The 17,367-nt window shown below is 39.0% G+C and overlaps 1 protein-coding gene across 4 annotated transcripts; it reads right to left on the bottom strand.

Moving 5' to 3' along the window:
* Window positions 1–4,040: 4,040 nt before the first annotated feature.
* Window positions 4,041–16,355, bottom strand: LOC148716624 (uncharacterized). 4 transcript variants are annotated; one of them, XM_088745728.1, is made up of 15 exons: window positions 16,275–16,355; window positions 16,039–16,066; window positions 15,332–15,463; window positions 13,684–14,173; window positions 13,169–13,448; window positions 12,081–12,261; window positions 10,366–10,449; window positions 9,877–10,095; window positions 9,149–9,259; window positions 8,058–8,340; window positions 7,355–7,643; window positions 6,934–7,156; window positions 6,239–6,522; window positions 5,196–5,376; window positions 4,041–4,734 (listed from the first exon to the last, which is right to left on the bottom strand). In XM_088745728.1, exons 4-15 carry the CDS (start codon window positions 14,141–14,143, stop codon window positions 4,345–4,347), a joined length of 2,985 nt encoding a protein of 994 aa, XP_088601854.1. In that variant the 5' UTR covers window positions 14,144–14,173; window positions 15,332–15,463; window positions 16,039–16,066; window positions 16,275–16,355; the 3' UTR covers window positions 4,041–4,344. The 4 variants fall into 4 exon arrangements, with proteins under 4 accessions (XP_088601854.1, XP_088601856.1, XP_088601855.1 ...); XM_088745730.1 differs by lacking the exon at window positions 15,332–15,463; XM_088745729.1 differs by lacking the exons at window positions 16,039–16,066; window positions 16,275–16,355 and having other exon boundaries at window positions 15,332–15,750.
* Window positions 16,356–17,367: the final 1,012 nt, after the last annotated feature.

The raw sequence follows: 17,367 nt of genomic DNA, 5'->3' as shown, positions 1-17,367 counted from the left end.
CAGACAGAGCTCTCAGAAAGATCCACCAAAATGATTGGTCTTGTACGGCTTGATACTGATCGACTTACATGATATGTGTTGGTGTTCTTGCAGTTGCTAGTTTTGCGTGGTATTATCGCTTACATATCAAAGATTTGTAATTTTTTTTCTAACTTTGGGCCTTGTTCTTTTCAAATTTCAGGATGTGATAAGAGTTCGGAAGCGAGTCACCCTGATGGTGGTGATTATTAGTGGAATATTTAGAACCTGTTGGGGCGCCATCCAAGTGTTGTACAGCTTACTTTACTTTACGTCCTACGAAATAAGCCCTGTCGTTGTGGCTATTTCTAACGCGATGGTTTTGTTCGACTCCGCCGTCACTACATCTGAAGAAGGCTGGTTTGGCTAGACGAAATATAGTGCTTCGTCTTAAAACTTATCTACGTTGTATTGGTCTTGCCTCTATATTTATATTCCTTTTTTTTCACCCTCCGTCCAGCCAAAACTTCAGGGAGAAAGTGAAGGGAATGATAGCTACATGTAAAACCGTGGTTCATCCAACAAGGGAGGGTGAAAACATCGATCCTAACACGACCTCACAGTCGGTGTTCAATACCGTCAATGTCGACACCGTGCTTTAAAATCAGTTATCAATTCTTTAAGTCAAGCTGAAGTCTGATTTATTTGGCAAGGTACAAATAACGACTTTATCTCACCTTTAAAAATACCTGAATCGGATAGTCATGGAGAACGTAAGCATGCTTCGTAGGACAATTCTCATAACATTGATTCTATAACTCCTCTTTATACCAAGCAATAAGATGGGACACAAATCAAGTATCAATAGCAGCAGTTTAAAGGGTATACCAAAAAACAAACAAACAAAAGCAAAAAAACAAACAAACAAAAGCCAAAAAAAAAACCAAAAAAACAAACAAACAAACAAAAAAAAACAAACAACCAAACGAACCATGAGCATTTAATCCGAAAACAAAAGCATATGCAGTGAATATTGCATTTATCACTGATGTTTAGTTCAAAGTCAGGCTAGTTCACAAGCCCCTTGTCGATGTACTATATGTCGAATATTCCCTTTTGCAGATATTTATGAAAATTTGTATTAAAACAGTTATCCAATTCGGTTTTCGCATGATATCGTGAATTATCAAGCCTCGTGTCTGTGCTATCTGCCTCCTTATCCCTGCCATGAAACACTTATCATCAAGCAAGTGTTTTACCTGTTTTAATGGTTTAACGTCATCCCGAAACCAAAACATAGGCCAGTTTTTGTGAGAAGTTCATTACAAACTAATGACTAATCCGAAACTTTCAAATGCACTCGCGCACAATGGAAAACTTTTCCTTTGATTCATAACATTGAGGAAATATCGGGACCCAAACAATCCATTAAGAGTACTGACCACTTCATGTGCACCTCAACCAATGTTATCCACTGTATAGCTTGCACTTACTTAAAAAAAAAATCGATAATGGTGAAACAGGAAGACGACTTGGTGACCGACTCTTAGAACCCCTCTGTGACGTAGCGAAAAATGGCAAGGACGCATCCAAACCAGTTGCTAGACACTTTAATCTGTCTATCACTCCATTCTTGTATTAACCTTGTTTCTGCAGAGAAACACACACACAACCCACAATTCCTCCACTCGTTCTGACGAGCTGGTGATAGCTAATCACCTCCGAGAATTTTGTCATAGTTTTGATCAATCTAAAAAGAGCAGAAAGTTATAAAAAACTATATTCTGTACCGTCGGTGTTAGGAAAGAACTGGACAGAACCTCTTTTCAAGTTTTCTCCTATAAAATAAAATAATTTCACCACCTTTCGTTCTCGTTAGGTTCTAGAACATTGCGTGGGTGTCACGCACATTATCTGCACATCACAACATGGCAAATTCCGCTGATCCCTTCTGCACGAGGTGGAGTCGCGTTCATTGAAAGTTTAGGGTGAAAGTCTCTGCTCTTCTTCTTGAATTTTTGCTGTTTTTTTTACAAAGTCAACAAACTTACTGTTAACAGTTGTTATATATATACATATATATAGATATACATAAAGCAAATCAAATCATGATGATCCTAATGAGAGAAACTATAATTTGTTACAGAAGCTGCTTCGGTTTCCGTCGAGAAAGTTATCAACTTTTTTGTTGTAATAATCTTGTGCCCCGAGTTTCAAATGATACAATTGGGAGAGTAGGGAAACGTTTGCCTTTAACATCAGCATGGGAACAAAGTTGTGATGTTAAAATCTAAAGCTGTGCGGACGCTAAGTATTTGTGTGAAATAATAATAGAAGGTTACCAGTCTGATATTATACAATTATTTGTTTTAGAACACCTGTATTAACCAGAGATAACAGAGAGGCTGTGATTTTGTGCAAATCTATCATCCGTGTAAACGTTTCTTTCGCTCTTTTTCTCTACAAAGTACTCATCAAACCATTCTAGCCCAGTAAACTCGGCGACCACCAACACAATCTCTTTGCACGTCTTAGCGACAATTCAGTAACGCGGCTGGGGCAAGGCTTTTGACTTTCTTATGGCATTTTTTAAGGCGAAAGACTGGAACTCTTAAATAAAAATTTACTGAAAACTATTCTTGAAGTAAAACCAGCTTATACGAGATGCTGTTCCATAGTCTAATAAGCCTTGTTATCTGGAAGGAATACTTTACATCTCAACTTCGTTCATAAGTCCTTCCAAGAGGCCACACCTAGTTTACCTATTAAAATCATCAGTTTCCTCATTGAGCCTTCTGATATACAGTTTAAGTTTTCTGTTTCAGTACTGCCCTATAAGGAAGTGACACCTGTGATATTCTTGCGCGGAATTTGTTTGGTCTCCTCTTCCGATTTTTTAAGAAAATCACCGTTATTCTGATGAGGTCAGACTCACACCATCCTGTTTTCAAATTCAGGCTTAAAAAATATTCAATTTCCCCAAAACTATTTCAAGTTTTTTTCGTGATTTTCAAAGCCAAAAGCCGCGGTCACACTGAATATCTTTGTCCAAGCGACAGAAACAAATTGGGCGTTGTTGGTGTAAAAATACCTTATAGCAAAATTTATTTAAAAAAAAGTACCTTTCTATAACATCAATGAAATTCTAGTCTTCTCGGATAAGGACGAATAAATGGAGGTCCCGTCTCCTGCAGGGTTAGGGGTCGGAGACGTTAATTTCCCACGCACGAGATTACTTTGTGATGGATAACCTCCCGTGGAGTGGGATGTGTGGGGGGAAAAGGTGAGGTCGTTACATGGACTAAAGCGGCTGCCAGAGGCGCCTGATAATGCTGACGTCCGATCTCAACCTTAGTAACACTGTAGACCTTAGCAATTCAGCCTATGCTGCTATTAAGGTATCGAATCATTCATCTTCACTTTCAGAAGTGAAAACGTTTCATTTGCAACTATGGCTACTAACCTAGTGGCGTAGGAGTACACACGCAAGATTTTTTCTTATACTCCATTCACAGCAATTAAAGCTTAGAAATGTGCTAAACCTGTTTTGATAAACATGGTTCAATTTGTTCTCTTGTTATAAGCTACTTAAAGAGGGGGGGTTTGGGATTTTCGGTTTTGACTGTTTTTTGGATCGGGTTTTCGGTGTTTGGGCCAAAAAGGTTCGGTTTTTCGGTTTTGATGTTCAGAGCAGTTTGCGGATTTTACGTGTTTTTGCATTCGGTTTTCGGTTTTCACGAAAACTCTGATGTGGTTTTCGGTTTTTCCTTTTTGACCCCTTTAAAGGTGAAAATGTAGCGGTTTTGTCCGATTTGCATGCCTTTTTTCGTTGGGTTTTCGGTTTTGGAGGTTTTTTTCTCCGGTTTTGCGGTTTCCCAGAGGCCCCAATGCCCCCCTCCTTAAACTGAACTTTGTTGGCTTCAAATCTAACGCCCTGAAAGAAAAAGTTAGTGATTTCTTGAATCTTATGAAATGTCTAGTTTTCTAGTTCTTCGTTTCTGATTTTCATTCAGTGAAACTTGGTTTTAACTAAACATGTACTGCTGATGAAAATCGGGTCCTACTTTGTAGACGACGATGCATTACATCAAAAGACAATTTAATTCTCAATCATCAAAGCTACGTTTTCATTATTTTTTTGACCTAAAAGACTTTTTAGGATAGTAACATCCTTCGAAAACTAACTGTTTCAGTATTCTTTCGAATAATTTGCCATCATACTATTCTAAGTGCTTTTATCTATTGCCATATCTTTTTAAAACTATTTTTTGACTGGGATCAACACCAATTTTTTTCTTTTAAATGCCTACAAATGTACTTCGCTCGTTGCATTCGTGCAATGCACTGTTCCATTTTCTAGTTAAAAAGGGAAAGGAAAAAAATCAGTCAGGCTCTAGGGATGGGAGCGTGCTCCTCGTAAGAGTCCACAGGGCTGTAAACAACATCTTGATAACCAAACGCCATCGGGCCGCCAACTTCCAATCCCTGCGGGGTGGTCCACAATGAAGAGCAGGGCATGGCGACTACAGCCACACGGAGACCATAACGAACCTCCTCTGTTGTGATTGGCTGGCCTGTATCTTCATCAACTAAGGTGATCAGATCAGGAACTGTGGCCAGAATACTCTTAGTTCCGTCAGGTTTGGCGACGAACGCCACGTAGTTTTCATTCTGAAATTCTATGCTGAGGCTTTGATCGATAAATTTCCCTGAGCCCTCAATGTTTAACTTTCCTTTGTTAAAGGCGCCTTCAGTTACGCGGCTAACATCAGCTATCTAAATACAAGAAAAAAACCCAAATGTCAAATTATCATTACTGCACAGGTTTCGAGAGGCTTTCAGGTGTTGTTTTACCCAACAAGTCGGTGGGCAAAACAACATTATCAGTACAAAAGTCATAGAATCTGACCGAAAGCCTAACAAACACCAGACGGATCAAATTTAAGGGTGCACCTGTTCGTATTGCTAGGCATTACATTTCTTGACCGCTATAAGAAAATGCTTGTCGATTCTTAGCAGTTAGCTTTGTATCCTTGTTTTCTTGAGCTGAGGGAGGAGGAGGTGGGGGGGGGGGAGCGTGGAATGGCGAAAGGAAAGACACCTGCAATGCCAGCCTTCCATTCGCTTTGATCAACCTTCCTGTTACTATCGAATTACTAACAAACGACGCTTGGAAAAAAGAACAAAAAAACTAAAAAAACAAAGAACAGAAACGAAGGCAGGGAGAAAGATCGCACCTTGCCAACAATTAAAAGTTTCCCATTTTCGTGCTGAAGAATACTATCCACGGGGGACGCCTTATTGTGTCTTGCACGAAGCACAGTGTTCCCCAGGCGCCATGTTCTACTCAAGGTATGCAAAGCACATTTTTCTTGCACATCTTTCCAATCGAGGACAAATGTAAAGCCAACCATACAGCTGAGGAGTAAATGATGATAAAAATAATAACACTAGTAAGCATAATTATAAACATCATTTATAAAAAGCACAATTTATTTACAAAGAAAAGAGACAATGTTGTTGCGACGTAGATAGGAAGTAAAAGGTAGTAGTGCCCATCACACCTGTAATGACAACAGATTTAATTCTCTCTCTTATCATGCCTTTAACATCAGCAGGTGTTAAAGATGCTAATTTCACATTTTTGGGTATTCTTTCTAATTGTAAAGAGATCAACTGTCCTCTACAAGTTTCACAAAAAGCAATTTATCGTTTGGCCCAAGACACAAGATCACAACAGTCAAACGCAAGCGTATATGCGAACTTTGTAATGACTTGGTAGCGTACTTTCTCAGAACCAAGAACGAATTACAAACAACCACTTAAGCCAAAAAGTCAAGTCGAGGTGTTTCAATATCCTAAACTTTTTTGGTGAAGCTCAAAACAGATTGGTAAATCAAAGGTATCTCCGTATTTTAATGAGCTTTGTGTTCGAAAAGCTTCCAGTTTCCTTTAACAGATTTCTATTACCTGTGAGACAGCAGTTTTTCCTGTATTCTTTTTAAGTATTTCGCGGTAAATTGGCGCGCAACCGGCAAAAAATGGATCCCTCGCGCATGTCCGACGTTTCACCGCTGTGTTACAAGAAACTGATAATTCAAATCAGACAATAAACATTTAGCTTCCTAGCATGCTCCAGCCGCACAGAATACGCTGCACAAATCACGCGTGACTTTTTGAAGCTCACGTTAAACTACGGAATGAAGGATAAGGAGTAAAGGAAAGCAGCACAGTAGCCTCTGAATTTCTACTATTAGCAAAACGGAAGTTCTTTATTTACCCCATCTCTACTGTTTTAATCCTTAGAAAGCCTTCCAAGTGCTTTGGCGTATCTGCAAAGGTCAACGCAACTACATTTCCTTTCTCATCCCCCACAGCTGCAGGGTATGGCAGGCTGCCATAAACAAACGGCAAAAACATCTGCAACTCAGGAAAAGCTCGCCCCATGCCATCTGCGTCCACAATGGGGAGTCCCAGTTCTGCACCAGCCACTAAGGGCTCGATAGAGTTGGCACCTCCTATCTCGGCACACACGACTGCGACGACTTTACTTTTCGATTCAAGCTGTTTGAAAGCAAACAAAAAATGAAAAAAGTGAACTGAAGACATGACTTTGCTGTAAAAAGTTGTGAAATAAAATACCAATACCTCTTAAAAAGAGTGCAAGGTGAAAGGTGAAGTTTATTAGTATTCCCCGAAAAGACCCGAAAATATTTGCAGATGTCAATCCGAAGGTAGCAAATTCTACTAATTCATTCAGAATTCAAGCGTTGGTCTAGTCTAATGATCATATCTTACCCTCGCACAAGACAGTTTTCACCTATAACACCTGAGCCAACAGGGCAGCAGGTAAGCTGTTCTTCAAGAGTACACCAATTGCACAATTTGTAAAAGGATCGTTTGTTAGAGTTTGCATGGCGAACTGCTAAACTATCCAGGAAAAGTCTATGGCAGAAAGCTTTCTCCAGCCTGTACCTCACTTTTAGAAGACATCCAGTCTTGAACATCTTTCGCTTCCCTGATTCCATCCCCATTGTCATGTTCATTAATAGCACCACCAGCCCTTAAAATTGCTGAAGCTGCCTCCACAGCTGAGATACTTTCTCGTCCACTAAAAAGCTTCTCAATCAAGATAACAGGGGCACCCATGAAGGCTGGAGTTATTACGTTACCCGTCAATTCAGGAGTTGATCCCAGTCTGAAACATAGGGAGTGAAAAGAAATAATACTTTCAAATCAGAACATAAACAATGGTTGCCAACATTTAATTTTCCTGCTCTTCCCTCGCCTCCCCCTTTCCCAAACTTACATTCCCCATGAAGTTATTAAGTAAACATTCACATTTTCTTCACCATCCACGCCAGCCTTATTCCTGTAATCATCATCCTCAACTCACCTGTTCGGATGCACTACACGAATCTCCTTCTTATTCTTAATGAGTTCCAGCGCTCTCAGTCTCCCAAGATAAGGACTGCCTCCTCCACCACATCCCATGATACCTGCTCCGATGGCGATACACTCGATATCAAATTTGTTCAGAATCCAGTCACCTGTTGCCGGGTCTACATACGGATCACTAAACACAATGGCGTCCTCGTCTTGTGCGCTCGACTGCTGTGCCTCTTCAGAGACTTCTTTGAAAGGTGAAAGTTTTTCACTCGATAAGATGCTAGATGTCTTTAATCCTAAGAAAAGGGAAAAAATTAGTAATTAGAATAATAAATATATTAACTGCTCTCTGGCTACCATTAAAGATACTGATTGGTGATCCCAAGAAACGACGTCATCGCAGATGCCTTTTTGTGAGGCTAATTTTGTTTACTTACTCGGAATTATTTTTATTTTTATCTCACGACAAAAGCAGAAAAATCAAAGAATCGAAGGCTTTTATAAAAATTAAAATCGGGGAGTTTGCCCCATGTGGTGCCATTTGACAGGACGAGAAGTTTCAGGTTTCTATGGGTATGCAAGTACAAATGCAATAGATTTTTTACCAATCATAGCACTCGTTGTATCTAAGTTTTGTTATAATTATATATATTCTACTTTACAAGAAAGTTTTCTATATTTTTGTAGCAGACATGTAGTGTGATGATTACCCATCTCCGATAATTCATCAATGCTGTTTGCTTTGCACTCAGCCAAATCTCCAACCACTTTCAGGTAAAATCGTACTACATTTCCAGGCAGATAAGCCAGCGGAACCTCCTCTTTGTCGATAACTTCCAAGGTTTGTTCGTCAGCTCCAGCCTCCACTGCTCTTTTACGCGCCCCTCGCTCGGCCTCCTCCCATGCATTTTCACGGGTTGTGTTTTTCAAAGTGACTACATGATCAAATGTACCACTGACTTTACTTAAGGCAGCGCCAACGGCATTTGCAACCTATAGCATTAATGGTACACAAATGATCGCTCCTAACACACAAGATAGCAAACAGTGTGGGGAGAAAAGAGCTATGATAAGTAACTCAGTCGACATTTTTCATTGTGGATCCAAGATATGACTTTTTCATCATAAATGACATTTCTGCGTCTTTTGTTCATCCGTTTAGTGACGAAGGGTTAAGGCTCGAAACGTCAGCTTTTTAACTCTTTACGGTGGCCAATTTACAAATTCAACTTAGTTGATATTACCAAATAGGTAGAAAAGGGTTAAGTAACCCAGTTGACATTTTTCATTGTGGATTCAACATATATGCCTTTTTCATCGTGAATGAAGTTTCTGAGTCTTTTTTTCATTAATTCAGTGACTCATTCTCACATTCAAGCTCACAAGATAGCAAACAGCGTGGGGAGAAAAGAGCTATGATAAGTAACCCAGTTGACATTTTTCATTGTGGATTCAAGATATGACTTTTTCATCATGAATGACTTTAGAAGACGTGACCCAAGTCCAGGGAAAGGATGTAGAAGAGAGAGCGAATGATATGCCTGTTCTTATCAACGAAAACTGACTTTTACCTGATAGTTTGGAGGACAAAATACTTTTTTCATCGTGAATGACGTTTCTGAGTCTTTTTTTCATTAATTCAGTGACTCATTCTCACATTCATCCTCCGGTCATGATAGAACCCTTCCAGATGATTACCCATTCAGGCTCTCTTTAGAAGACGTGACCCAAGTCCAGGGAAAGGATGTAGAAGAGACAGCGAATTCTATGCCTGTTCTTATCAACGAAAACTGTCTTTTACCTGATAGTTTGGAGGACAAAATACTTTTGATGCTCCTTTCAATGTCTGTGACAAATCCACAAGAACGCTCCCTCCACCAACAAGGATAACAGGCTGGTCCTCACCGCTGAACTGTTTACGAATACAGGATCGGCATTAATACTCTCATTACTAACCCAGTACTTACGGTCCTGCACGCTGTAAACTTTCATCCGATCAAGCATTGTCGGAAGTGAAAATTCAGATTTCCAACTAATCTTACCTCATTACTTTCTTGACGGCCAATAATAATTTCAATCTTATGGATAAATCAATTTAACCTGGTTGTGTTCGAAAAATAGAATTGAGTTTGACAGCATTTTCTTTGCTTTCAACCATAAAATTTAACTTCTGTTACCAGCCTACTTAGTAACATCAGAAGCTCCAGCGGTCTACCATCACCTGTAAAACCTCTCATCGCTGTCTGCTGAGCCTGCGAGCAGGCTCTCGTGTTTGGATTTGTACACAGCCGCCAACTACACCATCGGCAGCCAAAATTATTCATTTTGATTGGCCGAGAGAAATGCATTCAGTTTCTCTTAAAATAATATGCAGAAGAGAGGTCATACTGAGCAGAAATAGGAATTCAGTGGAAAAATCGTAATAAGCCTTTAAGCCAGGCTACAAACTTTATTGCTGCTAACAAAGTTATAAAAAATATAAAATGATTGTATAATTTATATGTATTTTAAATGACATTTATAAGATACCTTGACCAAGTCAATTGCGGCTTCAATCTTTCTCTTGATCTCCGCCATTGCTCCATCCTTAACAACCTCTGGAATGTCCTTAGTTCTTTCCTTATCTCCAATCTCACAGAGGCCAAAAGCAACAGCTATGTCAGTAGATGTTATTATCTTCCCTCCAAAAACCAAAGCTTCAGTCATCAACTTGTATGCAACGCTTGATGGGCCAACTGTGATTACCTCCTGAGGGAATAAAAAATTATGTTGTAACATTCCTTTAATTATTTGTGGGAAAATATCTTGAGTTTGCTGTGATCGTGGGTAAAGCTTTGGCAAGGCTACACATTTATCAGCACATACCTATGCATATAATGAACATTAAATTATCACGTTTTATGATTTAAAACTGCTCACCGTACAATGACAGTATTTTTTTTTTTTTTAAATATACTTTTAACAATAGAGCCTCCCTCCTTCTTGCGGAACCTTTTTTTAACAATGTTAACGACAAACCTGCGTCTGTTCTATGACTGATCCTCCTCCAAGTCCCACACTTAGCACATCAGGCATTTGGAAGTTGGTGTTAACTCCTCCAATCTAGATTTATTTACAAGTAAATGATGCACATGGAGTTAAAATATAATAAAGCCTAGTCTAAAATATCCGTAATAGCTGAAGGCTGATAATCTAACCAGTGAACCGATTTTTACTCAGACATAGAAAACAGCCAACCCTATCGCTTAGCGGGGCTGCAAGTCTGAACGAATAGTAGGTTGAGTATTAACTATCAACCATTTCAGGTCACAGTTCAAATAACCTATTGTTTCCAATTTGATTTTAATTTGTTAGGTTCATAATCCACTGTAAGTCTAACGTTGGTTATTTTGTAAAATCGAGACGTTGGCGCGCGAGGCGGTGCTATCGTAAATACAAAGCCGTCATCGCGTGAGAGCAAATTGCTACAAATGTTCGCTTCTGCGTCGATGTTTACATGAAAAGTCGCTTTCGAGGATTCAAAGTCTTAAGAGTGTTAACGTGCCTTTACTTCGATTAGATAAAAGTTTGAAAAGATAGATCTAATTTGCGACCTAATCAACGCAAAGGAAGTTTGAAGTCCAAAGAAGGTTTACGTTATTTGCCGGATGGCGCGGATGCAGAGAAGAGGCCCAGCGTTAGCAACCATCCTAAAGGTCAAATGAAAGGTAAGGTAATTTTCATCACAATTGGTTCTTTTTAGTTACGTGGAGATAAAATGAAATGGCTTGAGAGCACTGATCAGCTTTTAGTTCACGGAATAAATCAATTGAATGGATCGAGTTTGGAATAGGCCGCAGTATCACAGAGCGGCGGAAAAGCAGTTTGCCAAAATATAACCTCTAGTTTTTCTTTACAAGATACATAACTGCTTTGCTCGAAATAGAAGGGCGAGCAAATTCCATATGGGGCAGACGAAGCGATATCGTAACCTAACGTCTCGTAAAAGATTGATCTGTCAAGGAAACTTCTCCGGTTTGACGAGGACATGCAACCAAGTGAAATCTCTCCAAGCATACGTCTTCTTTTCAGATAAGATACAGTGATACAGTGCATTAGTTGAATTGTTGTGTATTAAGACAGTGAGATTTGTTCATCAATAAACTATTTTGTCGTTATTTATGCGTGTTTTATGAGTTGTACGGCCGAAGTAGAAGGCGGTATTTTTTAGTAAAGAAAGACAGACAGCTTACAAATTTAAAATCAATTTTTCTGTAATATTAAAAAAACATTACTGTACCACCAATTAGAATGTTCGAGAACTTGTTCCAAAGTGTTACAGTAGAAATATGCTCCAATTTTAAAACTGCACGGCTGAGCTCAGTTTCTTAAGAATTAATCTCCAGAAAAATGGCCCTATCTAAATTAGCTAATCTCCCCGTAACGAGTCACAATCTTAATACTTAATAATTGATCATTAACTTTAACTTAAGATTATCTAAAAAAAAAAAAAAAAAAATCAATAATTGATCTACATTATTGAGAGACCTGTCACAAGGATGGCAGTCTTTATTACATAACTTTTCCATATTAGCTAGGTTACCGGCCTTGGCAAATTCAAGCATAACTGAACTAAACTCCCAAGGTGTATTGTTATAATTAATGATTACTACTCTCAAGTTTTTCCTGAATTTAATCACAACATACTGTAAATATGACATTTAATGTTTACAGTCTTCGAAATTTTACTCAACCTTAACTCTGGCAGAAGCTTGTCTCGGAAATCCCCCTTTAAGCACTCCTACATCAGTAGTGGTTCCCCCAATGTCAATAACAATCGCATCTTGCACACCTGACAGGAATGCTGCTCCTCGCATGCTGTTTGTTGGGCCTGATGCAAATGTTAACACAGGAAGGTGTAGAGCTTGCTCTGCACTATAAAAGTAAATACAGAGACATAAGTTATTTCCATGTATACTGCCTCGTATACATGGAAATAACTCATACAACACAAAGTCTATAAAATCCACAGTAAATTTGAGGAACTTTCTAACTTTGCAAGCTTCCAGCTTGTCTCACACATGTTACTTACATAAATTTATGTAACCAATAAACTTTAGATATTTGGAGCAGTTGAAACAAAAAGCCCTGAGACTTCAAAAGAGTCTTAAGAATCACTGTAATTGCACTGGTTAATATTAATACATGTTATCCCCCATGAATATCAATACATGTAAGAGTTGGCATTTTGAGCAAAGAAAGGACAAAGACAAAAATAAATCTTTGAGGAGATTTGTTAAACATAGTGATTGTAAAATTATAATTATTACTTATTGACAGCCGATAAAACTAATGGTCTTAGGAAAATCTAGAAGATTATGCTCATTATTTTCAATAAAATTATAAGAATGCAGATTACCCCACATGTATTATTAAAAAAAATACAATGTTCCTCCTGAATGCCTCCTGGATGGCTAAATATTAATTAACAATTTGTCTCAATATCTGAACAACCTCTTCTATCATAGTTCAACATATGTAAGTGTGAATTAGCTGGTCTTCATGTTTTCACATTTTAGTTTCCACTGTATGCACAATCATGAAGAAACCTGCAGTAATGCATAAAGCCAAAACAGGATTAAAATACCAATTAATAGTTACATAACCGTCTATGAGTGTACCTAAAACTGAGGATCCAAAATACTTATAAGAATATCTCCCTATACACTGAAATTGTGTACATGTACTTTCAAAAGATATCATGTGACTAAATAAAGACCACCAGTGACTAAATAACAAGATGACTCTCAGTCAAAGTTAATGGTACAATAAAGCAACGTACCTTATTATGGTGCCATCATTCTGCGTCAGATAAAAGGGACATTTCAAGCCAAGGGTTGTCAAAGCGTCACAAAATGCCGCCACAGTCTTTTTGCAAAGTGGCTTTAGACTCTCATTAAGAACAGCTGCATTCTCCCGCTCTAGCAAGCCTATCAAGCCCACTTCATGAGAGAGTGTCAGACTCATATCTGGATGGGCAGATCTGATAATCTCAGCTACTTTAACTTCTTGTTCTTTTGAGGCAGGAGAGAAAACTCCAACAATGACAGCATTTCTTATTCCTTAAGAACACAATAAGATACATCAGGTAAACCACTTGAATGTTGAAATAAACATAACAATAATAGAAAGAGGATTTCAGTATAGCCCCATGTCCATGTGAGCTCATCCACTCCACAATTTAGCAGGCATGCATCCTTCTTCCAACAGTGAAATTAATGATGCTCAGAGAAGGAGAAATGAAGTAGTAATTATTACTGAAGGCAAGGTAATTCAAGTGAACTGTAGACCACAGACCTGCTAAGTGTACTTCATTAGCAATCCTCTTCACTTCTTCCTCATCAACATCAGTTATACATGAACAGTCATACTGAAATCCTCCATTGAGGAAAAAGTGCATTCCACCAACAACATTCCTCAGATCAGCAGGGAAATCACACAAAGGTGGGATGGCTCTAGTTGCTGGTCCACACAACCTTAGCACAGCCACTTTGGTGAGGAACTTCCTCTGGACCACAGCATTCACAAAATGAGTGGTGCCAATGTTTACCCTAGTCACATGTTGAGTTGGATTGGGTTGATATTCCTCTGGAAGCTGGCTCAATGCTGATTGGATGGCTTCAGAGATACCAGAAGTCACATCCTCAGTGGTTGGAACTTTAGCTGAGCAAAGCACCTCCTTCATTCTAAGGACCACAGCATCAGTGTTTGTGCCACCAACATCAACACCAATATAAAACCACTGCATGGTGGACATGTTAATTAAGGGTTTTATGTATAGACCTCACTGAAAGAAACAACATTATTGTCTTAATTGTCTTTGTTTGCTCATTGGTTGAGCAGATAAGGCCAGCAACTATTAGCAGAACTAAATTTTAGCAATTTGAGTATAGCATGTTTTCAGAATCAATGCATCACTGCTACCCAACTTTGAAGCACTTATATGACCATGCAATTGTGACTAATACTGAGAGGTTACCAATCCTACAGACCAGGAAACCTGTATGGATGGATTAGTCCAACTGCGGATCTAGGGGAGGGAGCTGGGGGGCCCGGCTCCCCCTAAATTTGGATAAAAAAATAATGCAGAGGAGAAAAAAGCTGATAGGTGTACCCATACACACAAAAAAGCACCCCCCTTTTAGCTCAAGGTCTGGATCCACCATTGTAGTTAGTCCCTATCTGTCATCTACACCTGATTATGGTTAAACGAGACATTACAGTAGAATAGTAAGACAGTATAATTAATTAGGTAATGTCTTTATTCAATAAGGATTACACATAAATGTTAAAAAATAATATGCCAGGGGCCCTCAAAGAACAAAGTATATACATGTACAAAAAAGAGATAAACTATGGATATAAGAATAAAACATATGGGCCTGTTTATATGAAGGTGGGGGACCCCAGGCAGGTGCAGTAACCCACCTAGCTGTAGTAAAAAATAACTCGCCTTTACTTACAATACCACTATCCCAGGGTCCCAGGGTGAGGTTGTTGGCATGCTTGTTTGTGTAACATGAACATGACCCCAGCTAGGTGGGTTACCCCACCTTGGGATGGCAAATTTGACATGGGTTACTCTGCCTGGAACACCAGGCAACCCACCAAGTGGATTACCCCACCTATCATGCAATTGTGATCAAGATAAAACAGTAGATTATATTCTTAGACAGGTAGGTTTAACTTAGTAACACCACCTATTGTTAGCATTCTGTGTATACAGTTATAAATTCATTGTGTGCTTTGCGTACATTAGAACTGAGAATGACAGAAGAACTGCAGAAACATATTTTTTTTAAAAAAAGGTCATGTATTTTCTTAAAATCTCAACATATGTCTGCAGCTAAGATTTGTGCTGTATAAAGGTCAAATTGTCCAAAAAATTAATATAGTGACAGCATTTTGAGGAGGCAGCCATGCATCTGTTCTAATGTGGACTAACCATTTGTGTCACTTGAGGGCACAGCAGCACGAAGGCAAAGATGAAAGTGAAAATAAGCTTTATTCTGTTGACCCCTTCCTTATAGGGGCTTCTTCAGTGACAATTAAAGTTAACAACACCATGCATCGAGTACTGTAAAAAAAAAAATTGCAATGTAAATATAAAAAATAGAGTGATTACGAGCTAAAGAGGCCGATTCAGAGCCACCCGACATAAAGCACAGAGGTGCAACTCAGTTGTTTGAGACTACACCATTTAATGACTGCCAGAACTGCTCCTGGAGCTCACTTTAAATCTGTGTTTAAAAGGCATGACTAAGCTGCTTTACGAAGTTAAATGAATCATCTCACTAGTTCCATATATACAAGGAAACAATTCAATCTAAAATTATATGTTCTCTGTCCAGAAACGGTTTTAAAAAGTGGAAATTGTTTGGAGCCACAAGGTGTGCTATGAGTTATCTCCCCTCTTCTTATAAACTGAGCAGACAGTCGTGTATTTTGAAGCTAAAATGGAGTCTTGGTATAATTGAGATTGAACTAAGGGGATCCAATGATGATATGATGATGAAAAAAAAAAACAATATCTGTATCGTCAAAAATGTAAGCGAAGATTGAATTTTAAATTTAATTCTTAAAGGAATGTTTACGCAACTTAAATTGTTTTTCTAATATTATGCAGCCTTTGCCTGACTTTCTGACACTCACCTCTCAAAAGACCAGATTTCTGTCACACCTGCAATTTGGATCAGAGTAAAACTAAACTTCTGAACTCAACTACTACGTGAAAACCCCTCCAATAAAATTTTCACTTGTTGTTCCACAGGTGACCCAGGATCACTATTTGTGTCACATGCACATGGTTAAAATAGAGAGAACATATGGGGTGAAGTTTAGGTCTGGGAATTTGCTTGAAAATGGAAATAAAAATCAGTGAAACTTACCACGTGGAGATTTGTTGTTGGCCAGCCGTCTACCCATCCTCGGAGACCCAGGGGCTGAGTCGATTTCAAGTTAGGGCATGAGCCCCTGGGGACATTGCCTTGCAAGACTATTTCCAAACGGTCGCAGTCGTTCTGCCATCTGATTGGTGCCATAAAATCTTTGTGTTTTTCTGCCCAATCAGAGTGAAGTGTGCTTTAGAGTCCTTTCGTGTGTTTTAACACGGACATATACTAGTAGTCCAGTTGCTCGCCATATTTATTAGGACCGTGCGACAGAGATTTGCTTGAGGTGAAAAGTTTCAGTCTCGGCACACAACGTAAGAGAAATCGATCAGATTGTCCGCGAAAATCTTACCGGAAATTATACTGAATACTTTCGCAGGTATCACTAGAGAACGTGTTGCGAGGCTTGTATACCACACGATGGTTGCAGTCAATTGATATGTCGCTTTAAACGTTAAACTAGATTTAAGCTTAAATCTTTCTAGATTTTTTGCATAATTTGCTGTGAACTTTGCCTATCCCGTGAAGTTATTTCGTCGCACGGGCCACGCAGGTATGTTGAGCAACTGGCTCTTTCGCCTACGTAGCTTTCTGCTTTCTCTACCCGCCAAAATCTAATCTGAGTAGTAAAGTCGTTCACAATACGGCCAAGGTTGCAGAGAACGTTAAGTTCGTGGACGACTTCCAGCAACTACTAAGAAAAAGCTTAGCTGTGTTTCCGGTTAGCTAATTAAAATCTGAACAAAAACTTATTAACGAGAACATCGTGGGAAGGAGAGATGTTTTCGGGCAGTTACCGAAGGGGTTTGGAAAGAGCTTAATCTTTCGACTGCTATCTAGTGTTGAAATTCTTGAGCTAGGTAGGCCACGGATTCTCCTCTATTCCCTTGGTCATTGTCATTTCACCTCAGTCTGTCGAATTTTGAAGACCAAGTTAAATACCTTTGATCATTGGGAATCGATCCGATGCTGTTTTCAGTGGGAAAAACAAAACCAAAGACCAAGAAATATTGGATGGAAAGGGCGGGTTTGCTTTATTGCAAATGTCAGCTTAGTAGTACAGGGTCATCTACCCACATCTAATAAGCAA

This window comes from Stylophora pistillata, chromosome 14, assembly GCF_964205215.1.
Source record: "Stylophora pistillata chromosome 14, jaStyPist1.2, whole genome shotgun sequence".
Classification (NCBI taxonomy): domain Eukaryota; kingdom Metazoa; phylum Cnidaria; class Anthozoa; order Scleractinia; family Pocilloporidae; genus Stylophora; species Stylophora pistillata.
Note: the sequence above shows the minus strand (reverse complement) of the source record. Positions and strands in the feature narration are given on the sequence as shown.